The 9384-nt window shown below is 48.1% G+C and overlaps 1 protein-coding gene across 1 annotated transcript; it reads left to right on the plus strand.

The window, feature by feature from the left end:
• The first annotated feature begins 881 nt into the window (after positions 1-881).
• On the plus strand, positions 882-8268 carry LOC116438293 (endochitinase A-like). The gene is made up of 4 exons (XM_032097132.1): positions 882-1388; positions 1531-2353; positions 5131-5212; positions 7134-8268. Exons 1-4 carry the CDS (start codon positions 882-884, stop codon positions 7207-7209), a joined length of 1488 nt encoding a protein of 495 aa, XP_031953023.1. The 3' UTR covers positions 7210-8268.
• Positions 8269-9384: the final 1116 nt, after the last annotated feature.

The raw sequence follows: 9384 nt of genomic DNA on the forward strand, positions 1-9384 counted from the left end.
CTCTCTAGTGAATTGCTGATCACCTGAAACAGACAGGAATGCACCTAAATCCACTTGTGAGGAAAACTGTTCATCTATGGGAAGTTGGAAAACATGCTTAATGCTTACTCAGTGTGATTACACGGAGAATGGAGAGCCAGCACTTTACTGCACATGGTCTAAATGTGAATGACAAATTAGGAATGTTATTAACCTACCACAAAGTTCAGGCATCAAACTGGAAGTCTTACAGAAACTAAGGTTTTAGAAAGATACCACACTTTTTTTTAAACCTATTAATGTATTTGTGAGACAGTAAGCTGGTTTTTGTCCTGGAAATCTGTGGATGCTGAAAAGCTTGAGGCAGAGAAATTTTCCAGCTTCTTGCCAGCATCCTGTGAAGGTCTTGCCTTTCTCACGCAGGCTAGCTGAAAACAGTGAAGAGGTTTTTGTAAACGAATTCTTTATCTGCACCTGCAAGCTTGTTATGCAGTATTATTATGGTACATTGGAGAAATATTTAAAAATGGGTGTTGTGGGGTTTTAACCAATCATTCTGGGAGGTGGATAGTCAGAGGACCAATAACTTTACGCCATTCAAGCAAACCAAGTTATATAAACAAGTTTGGAATTAATTAAATAATTCCATTCTTCCTGGACCTGAACTTTATGCTGTTATTCTCGCCGTCCCCCGTACAACAGTGACGTCTGGTGACCTGATACACAAACTACAACTGCACCTGAACCTGCAACTCCAGGACGAACTGAAATGCCGCGCGTCTTTCTCGGAGATACACGCACTCCCCCGGGGATATGGGGAAGGGACCAGCCGAGGCAAGAGCGCTGGCTGTGGAGACAGAACCCTAATCACTGCACCAGGGTATTAGACAAAAACTAAAAAGATGGGACTCAAATCCAGCAAAGAAAGCACGGTACTTTCTGCCCGGAAATCTGTGTTAACGATCACAGGAGCTAATATATCCGAGGACGCTCTGTGTGAACTGTTACACTGGGCAGTAGAGCATGAGTTCTCGGCAGATCCGGACACTGCATTTAGCCTACAAGCTTGGCAACAATTAGGGGATAAGTTAATTCATGAGGTCGTGTACGGAGACAAGAACGTAGTTGGTTTGGTCCCTAGCTGGGGTTCCCTATTTGATATACCACAACGTTGGACAGTGGGAGGAGAAAGAAAAGAATTACCCGGCTCTGAGGGCTCTGAGGGAGAAGGTTCTGAAGGGGACAATGAGCTATCAGAGGGTGGACAGACTCAGGAGAGCACGGGCAGAGCATCTCCAGCATCATCTCCGGCACCGCTGGAGCCTGAGAGAGTCGCGGAGACTGCTCAAAGATCCTATCCCTCACCACGTAACTATGTGCCCCCTATCTGTCCCTCTCCACGTGAGTTCGTTATGCTGAAATATCCCTCACCCACGGAACAACTTGCAAAAATAATTGAACAACAGAAAGAGTTGGAGCGTCCCCCACCCTTCGCCCCAGCGGCCCCTCCCTCCTCCGCATCACAGATGGCTGCACAGCTACTTCAGTTAGCACTGCAGGACCCGTCATTCCTACAGCCCCTCCATTACCACAAGCAGGCACAGTAGCCGAGATTCTACCACAGGGAGCTGCGCCGCTTCTTTCACCACAGCTGGGAGCGACGGGGAGCATCATTGCAGCGTCGGTCTCGCCACCACTCGCCCCTCCACAACCGGCCCTGGCAGCGCTGCTCAAAACGCCCGCGCCGCTTCCACCACAGCCGCGTTCAACAGCCGGCATAATGGCGCGGCCACTTGCCCACACAGTGTACAGGTTTTCTTCCACAAATGCGCCCACAGCGCCTGGCTCTCCTGTGCACGTGCTTGCATCCGCGTATCTTCCTGCGCAGGTGCAGACAGCCCAGCCACCAATGGTGGACCTCTTGGCGCAGCATCTTATAGTTCTGCGGGAGGTGTCGCAGCAGCTGGCAGTACTGCCGGAGGTGTTGCTGCAGGTGACTGCTGCCAGACCCGTGCCAGGGCGACCCAGACCAGCGCGGCGGCGGCGACCGCGGAGGCGGCAGCAGCCCCGGAGGCGGTGGCAGAGGGCCCGGCAGCAGTGCCTGCACGGACAGTAGCACTGCCGCAAGTAGATACATCACTGCCCTCCACGCAAGTGTCTACAGCCTCTGCCGCTATGCCGTCCTCTGGCAGGGCGCCTGTACCCTGCCAGCCTTCTTCATCCGCATTGAAGCCATCGGAAATACCTTTGCCTGACGATGCAAGCAGTGATACAGAGGAAACACCTGCTCCACGGCAGAAAACTGAGGTGGCGGCCAGACGCCGGCAACCAGTAAGACGACTGTTCCAGAGCCGCCCTTGGACACTTCCAGAGTGTAAGGTGACTGTGCGTCCAAGAAACTCAAGGTGTTTTTGGGAGGCGGTCAGGTTGTGTGCTCTGGAGGCGGGAGACTGGGATCTAATAGAGAAAGTAGGGATGCCTGAAGATGCAGAGGGAACTGTGCAGGTGCTACAGCACCTCAAGAAGGTGTAACAGTAGATGGAGGCAATAGTGAACCCTCGCAGGGGGTTATCCAAGCCTATCCTATGCAGAAGGCTCTTCCCAACACGGGTCAGTCTGACAAGCATGAGGTTATTGCTTGGAGGGTGGTGCAGGATTTCCAATCCAAAGTGGTACAATATGGGCTCAGTTCTCCTGAAGTCATGCAGATTATTCGAGTGCTGAATACTGATCTGCTTTCTCCATTCAATATTAAGCATTTAGGTCAGGTGTTATTCCAACCTGTGCAATTTACAGTTTTTGAGAGCAACTGGAGAAGGATGGCTGAAAAGACTTCAGCTCAAAATATGCAGTTGCCTCCAAATGATCCCAGGTATGGAGTTGGAGTAGATGCTCTTATGGGAGCTAATTTCTTTCCTAATCCCGATCTCCAAGCTACCTGTCATCCTCAGGTCCTTGAACAGGCTCAAAGGATTGGTATGAGAGCTCTATTAAAAAGCATAGACATGGCTACTCCTAAAACACGATATGTGAAAATATCTCAGGGGCAGAAAGAGCAATTTTTATCCTTTGTGGAAAAAATTGCTGCAGCCCTTGAGAAGCAGGTCGAAGATGAGACATTAAGGCAGATGTTGTGCAAACAATTAGCAAGAGATAATGCTAATGATGAGCATAGAAAGATCATAGATGCTTTGCCAGGGGCCCCTACATTAACAGAAATGGTCGAAGCCTGCTCTAAGGTAGGGTCTGGGGATCATAAAATGTCTGCTTTGGCTGCAGTTCTGCAGCCTGTTCAAGCAAATCCTGATCGTGGACAAAGGAAGCCTGAGGTTGAGGGCAAGTGGAAACAGGCTAGAACAGAAGCAAAAAGAGAACAAGGGAGGTGCCCACTGTGAGAGATGCGATAGGTCAGGTCATTATGCAAAATACTGTGAATCTATGTACCATGCCAATGGTCAGCTTTTGACAGGCTCAGGAAATGTGAACAGGAGCACAAGGGGGAGCTGCGCTCCGACACAAATGTTTCCCTAGGGCATGGCACCAACACAGGCCTACTCAGCCAGCTTAGAGGCAGCACCCAGGGATCAGCCAGGGTAGACGTGTGTTGCTGCCTGCTCCGAGCTGCCCTTCCCCCTCCCCAAGACAAGCCAGGACTTGCCTCTGCCATGTGCTCTGAATTCCTTTGTTCCAAGCGCGGGCAAAACCAAATGTAACTCAAACTCCTTAGCAGCGTCCGCGGGTCCACCCCCAGTTCTCCCCTTTCCCCTCCTCCGAATAAAAGAAGGACCCAAGAGGGGGCCCGCCCTCTTTGGCTTTGCATTCCTTCTGCAAACATCTGCGTGTCTATGTCTCTTATTGAAAGCAGGACTTAAGCTGAGAGCTATATTTCTCGCTCTTTGCTTCTACTAGCAGTATTAGCTTTGCAGCTACTATTTGCTGCTTTTAGAGCCACTGAAATGCTAGATTGCCTGTGCTACCTCTCTAGGCTGTTCGAGGCTTTCTAAGGCATTGAACTACGAGCACTAGCCGGTAAAAAGCTGTGAGTATTCCACAGATGTGCACACCACAGCAACAGTCATCTTAGAATCCTGTTGTGTTTATAAAGGTTCCCTTGGATGCATTTGGACCCCTAGTCAGGGATTCAGTGCACTGCTTGTGGGAAGATCTAGTGTCACCCTTCAAGGGATCTTTCTACACCCAGGAGTCATTGATGCTGACTTTACAGGCCAGATTTGTGCTATTTGTGCTATGGTTTCCACACACATCCCCCCCCGTCACAATCCCTGAAAAGACTCACATTGCTCAGCTTGTGCTTTTTAAGTCATGTCTTCCCAGGACGGAACAACAAAGTCGTGGAGATGGTAGCTTTGGATCTACGGAACTTCCGCGGATCCTCTGGACTGTAGACATCTCCAGCCAAAAGCCACAGATGATGTGTACCCTAATACTGCCAAATGCCCATCCACCCCAGATCCGGGGCCGAGGTTTGATCAACACGGGCGCTGACATGACAATAATCTCCTTCTCTGCGTGGCCTCCTTCGTGGCCTTTAGCCCCTGTGGGGTCGGCCATTGCAGGGTTGGGAGGAACCACACAGAGCTATCTAAGCGAACAATCTGTAGTGGTAAAAACGCAAAGGGACAGATCACTACAGTTCAGCCCTATGTCACTGCAGCTCCGCTTAACCTCTGGGGGCAGGATGTATTGGCAGCCTGGGAGGTACGGATTGGGACACATTTCTGATGGGGGTCACTGTGCAGAAGGGCGCACAGTATCCTACACTGCCTTTGCAGTGGCTAGTAAACAGACTGATCTGGGAATTGCAGTGGCCCCTACCAAAAGAGAAATTAGTCACCCTTCGTAAGTTGCTTCAAGAACAATTACAATAGGGACACATTGATCCTTCTGCTAGTCCCTGGAATACCCCTGTTTTTGTAATTAAGAAAAAATCAGGGAAGTGGAGATTGGTGCAAGATCTCCAAAAAATCAATGCAGTGATGGAAAGCATGGGGTCATTGCAGCCTGGTATGCCCTCACCCACCATGATCCCAACAGGGTGGGAAATTCTGATCATTGATTTGAAGAATTGCTTTTTCACAATTCCTTTGCACCCTAATGACAAACAAAAATTTGCTTTTACTATGCCTGCAGTTAACAATGCCAAACCTGTGAAGAGGTATCAATGGAAGGTTCTTCCTCAGGGCGTGAAGAACAGCCCGACTGTCTGCCAATGGTATGTCACTCAAGCTTTGCTCGGAGTCTGTGAACAGTTTCCTGAGGCATACTCCTACCATTTTATGGATGATATCCTGGTGGCAGCATCCACCCAGGATGAGCTGCTGAGGATACAGCCTCTGCTGTTCGCTGCTCTGCATTCTTATGGATTGCAAGTGGCTCCAGAGAAAGTTCAACAGCATCATCCTTGGAAATATTTAGGAGTCAAAATTTTGTATCAAACTATACAACACCGAGAGGTGCAATTCTCAGATACTATTAAAACCCTGAATGATGCTCAGAAATTGCTAGGTGTCATCAATTGGTTACTTCCTTGCTTAGGACAACACAACTTTCCCAGCTTTTTAATCTTTTAAAGGGGGACCCCGAGTTGAATTCACCTCAGAAACTGACTTCTGAAGCGTGCTGGAGGAGGTTCAACAGGCTGTTTCTGCTTATCAGGTTTATCGAGTGGATCCCTCCATTGATATCACTGTTTTCATTACCACTCCAGATTTTCATCCTACAGGTATCATTGGTCGGCGGAATAAACAATGACCCAACCCTTTGCATATCCTATTATGGGTCTTTTTGCCTCATCAGCCGAAAAAGACAACACCCACATTGTTTGAATTGATCACTTGTTTGATAATCAAATGCCACCAGCGGTGTTTGCAATTAATGGCAGCAGATCCTGCAACAGTTGTTCTTCCAGTACAGCAGGAGCACTTTGAGTGGAGCTTTACCAACAGCGCTCATTTGCAAAGTGCACTGCAGAACTTTTTGGGGCAGATTGCTTATCATCTGCCCAGACATAAATCTTTGCAGTTGGCAAAATCGACCAGCTTCACCTTGCAGCCAAAAAATAGTCAGGTGCCAGTGCAAGGACCCACCGTCTTCACCGATAGGTCTGGAAAAACGGGGAGAGCCATTGTTACCTGGAAGGAGGTATATGAGTGGCAGGTGCTGGAAAGCCACGAGTCAGGCTCTGCCCAGCTGGTTGAACTGAGGGCTGTTGCCATGGCTTTTCAGCAGTTCTCTCAGGTACTTTTGAATTTGGTCACTGATTCTGCTTATGTAGCAGATATAACCCAACGCTTAGATTGTTCACTTTTGAAGGAAGTCAATAATGCAGCTCTGTTTTCATTATTGAAAACTTTGTGGTGTGCAATTCAAGCTCGAGTTCACCCGTATTACATTCTGCATATTCGAAGCTACACCAATTTGCCAGGTTTCATAACAGAAGGTAATGCCAGGGCTGACATGCTAGCTCAGCCTGTGTGGGTAGTGCCTCAGCCTGACAAAATTGCCCAAGCCAAGGCATTGCACGGTTTTTTCCATCAAAGTGCACACACCCTGCAGAAGCAGTTTCACTTAACGCCAGCTGAGGCTCGTGACATTGTCAGCGTTTGTGCTGATTGTCACGGAGTCACTGCACCTTTGCCATCGGGGGAAAACCCCAGAAGCCTAAAAGCCTTGCAGCTTTGGCAAACAGATGTAACACACATTCCTGAATTTGGCTGATTTAAGTATGTGCACGTGTCTATTGACACTTTCTCCTCAGCTATGGGGGTGTCTGCTCATACTGGAGAGAAAGGTCATGATGTCATTGCCCATTGGAAACTGGCTTTTGCAATCCTGGGCATGCCTTCTTCTGTGAAAACCGATAATGGCCCTGCCTACGTCTCGCAGAAGACACGGCCATTTTTACACCTATGGGGTGTGAACCGTATTTTGGGTATTCCACATTCTCCTACTGGCCAAGCCATTGTTGAACGCGCTCACAGCACCTTGAAGAGTGTTTTGGAGAACCAAAAAGGGGAATGCATGGAGAAACCCCACAGAGTCAACGAGAAAAAGCTTTATATACAATTAATCATCTTACAGTGCCACCAAATTTAAATAATCCTGTTATTTTGAATCATTTTCTTTCATTGCAGTCTTCAGGCGAGAAGCACCTGCCCCGAGCGAAAGTCTGGGTACGGCATCTACTCACAAGTGGGAAGGCCCATGTAAGCTTATTGCTTGGGGTCGTGGGTGTGCTTGCATTTCCAGAGATACTGGGGTACGGTGGCTACCTGCAAGATGCATTCACCCTGACCAGCGACACCAGAAGCAGAATGGGGCCAACAGGCAACCTCCAAATGATGACCAGACAAATGCAGATCATCATCGAATGATCCTTCGAATGATGACTGAGATGTCGATCATCAGTCGGATGGTCCTTCTACAAGCAGAGAATGAACTTTAAGTTTTCTGTTTGTTATGGAGTCAGAATGTTAAAGCCCTTAAGGCTATTTAGAATTAATAACTGATGTAGAATTGCGTTTGTTAGATGTATCTCCCATGGCACTGCTAGAGAATCTCTCTGCCCACTTTAAATCAGTATCTGATTTGGATTCAGTTTGGTAACAGCCATTACCAAACAGATCCCTTATGCTGTGTTTGTTCTCCTTGCTGCAAGGGATCCCACAGAGGATTACAAACGCTAACTTTTTGGTCTTAAAAAGGGGAATTGTGGATGTTGAAAAGCTTGAGGCAGAGAAATTTTCCAGCTTCTTGCCAGCATCCTGTGAAAGTCCTGCCTTTCTCACACAGGCTAGCTGAACACAGTGAAGAGGTTTTTGTAAATGAATTCTTTATCTGCACCTGCAAGCTTGTTATGCAGTATTATTATGGTACATTGGAGAAATATTTAAAAATGGGTGTTGTAGGGTTTTAACCAATCATTCTGGGAGGTGGATAGTCAGAGGACCAATAACTTTACGCCATTCAAGCAAACCAAGTTATATAAACAAGTTTGGAATTAATTAAATAATTCCATTCTTCCTGGACCTGAACTTTATGTCATTATACTCGCCGTCCCCGGTACAACAGTGACACAAATCTAAAATTTGTCTGTTTCTCCCAAGAGAATCAGGTTGCCTAGGAAAGTGGTATTATACTCTATTGGGTTTGTATGGCCAGTGTTTGGTATTGGGAAGGGGAGACTGCAGGGGTGTAGATACAAAAATGCTGCTAGCAAGGATTTTCTTGCTATTTTCTAAGTCCGTGAGAGACTTTTCTCTCACGCAGAACAGGTAGCAGGGAATGTAAACAACCAAGCCACCTGCAACCTTGGAAAGTCTTGTTTATGGTATAGTAGAAAAATATTTTGACAATGGATGTTTTAGGATTTTAGGCAATCACCCCCAAGGGGTGGCTGGTCCTTTGTCCAATTAGACTATGAAGAAAAAAGTCTATAAAAGAGTTTGTAAAATAATTAAATAAATCAATCTTGCTGCACAATTCCTGCCTGCTGGATCTCTCCTCCTCCTCCCTATGGCTGCGGGACACGGTGATATACCCTAGGACCCAGGCCAGCAGTAATACAGGGGTGGCTTCTTTGAGAAGCTGCTAGAAGCTTCCCCTTTGTCTGACAGAGCTAATGCCAGCCAGCTCCAGGACAGACCTGCCTCTGGCAAAGGCTAAGCCAATCAGGAATGCTTGTAACACCCTTGTGATAAGACATTCAATAAGGGAAAAAGCTATTGCACTGATGTAATTGCATCCAGAGAAGAACAGAGTAAGAACATGTGGGAGCACCAGCTCTGCAGACACCCAGGTCAGTGAGAAGGACAGGGAGGAGATGCTCCAAGTGCCAGACTTGAGATTCCTCTGCAGCCCATGGAGATCCATGGCAATGCAGAGATCCACCGGCAGTGTGTAGAGGAGTATTACCGCTGGTGATGGGATCAATGGCTCTGACCCAGGAAGAGGTGACCGGTCCGGGGAGATGGTCCCGAAAGGAATCGCCTTCCCAAGGCCTGGTGTCTTCCCTCAGCTGCTGGCTAGGAGGGCCCTTGCAGAGGCTGTCAGCTCTTTAGTGATTGTCAGCTCATGATTTCAGCTCAGCTCTGCAGGGCTGCCTCTAGGCCAAGCCAGACCAGAGAGAGAAACGAGAGGCTCGTGTGGCTGGTTCCACACGGAAGGTAGCTTTATTGTTGTTCCGTACTCCAGCAAAGGGGAAAGCCAGGGACGACAGCTCTCTCTGTCACAGGGGCAGTGGGGTAGCTTTTGTAGGGATACAGGGGATGGGTAAAGGCCAATGGGTTACAAAGGATCTGCATAGGGTCTCCTAAAGGATTGTGGGTCTGTCTTTTCTCGCTGTGACTAAAGAAGTGGTTGCCTTCCCAGGGAGTCCTGCTGGGC

The sequence above is a fragment of the Corvus moneduloides genome, chromosome Z (assembly GCF_009650955.1).
Source record: "Corvus moneduloides isolate bCorMon1 chromosome Z, bCorMon1.pri, whole genome shotgun sequence".
Lineage (NCBI taxonomy): Eukaryota > Metazoa > Chordata > Aves > Passeriformes > Corvidae > Corvus > Corvus moneduloides.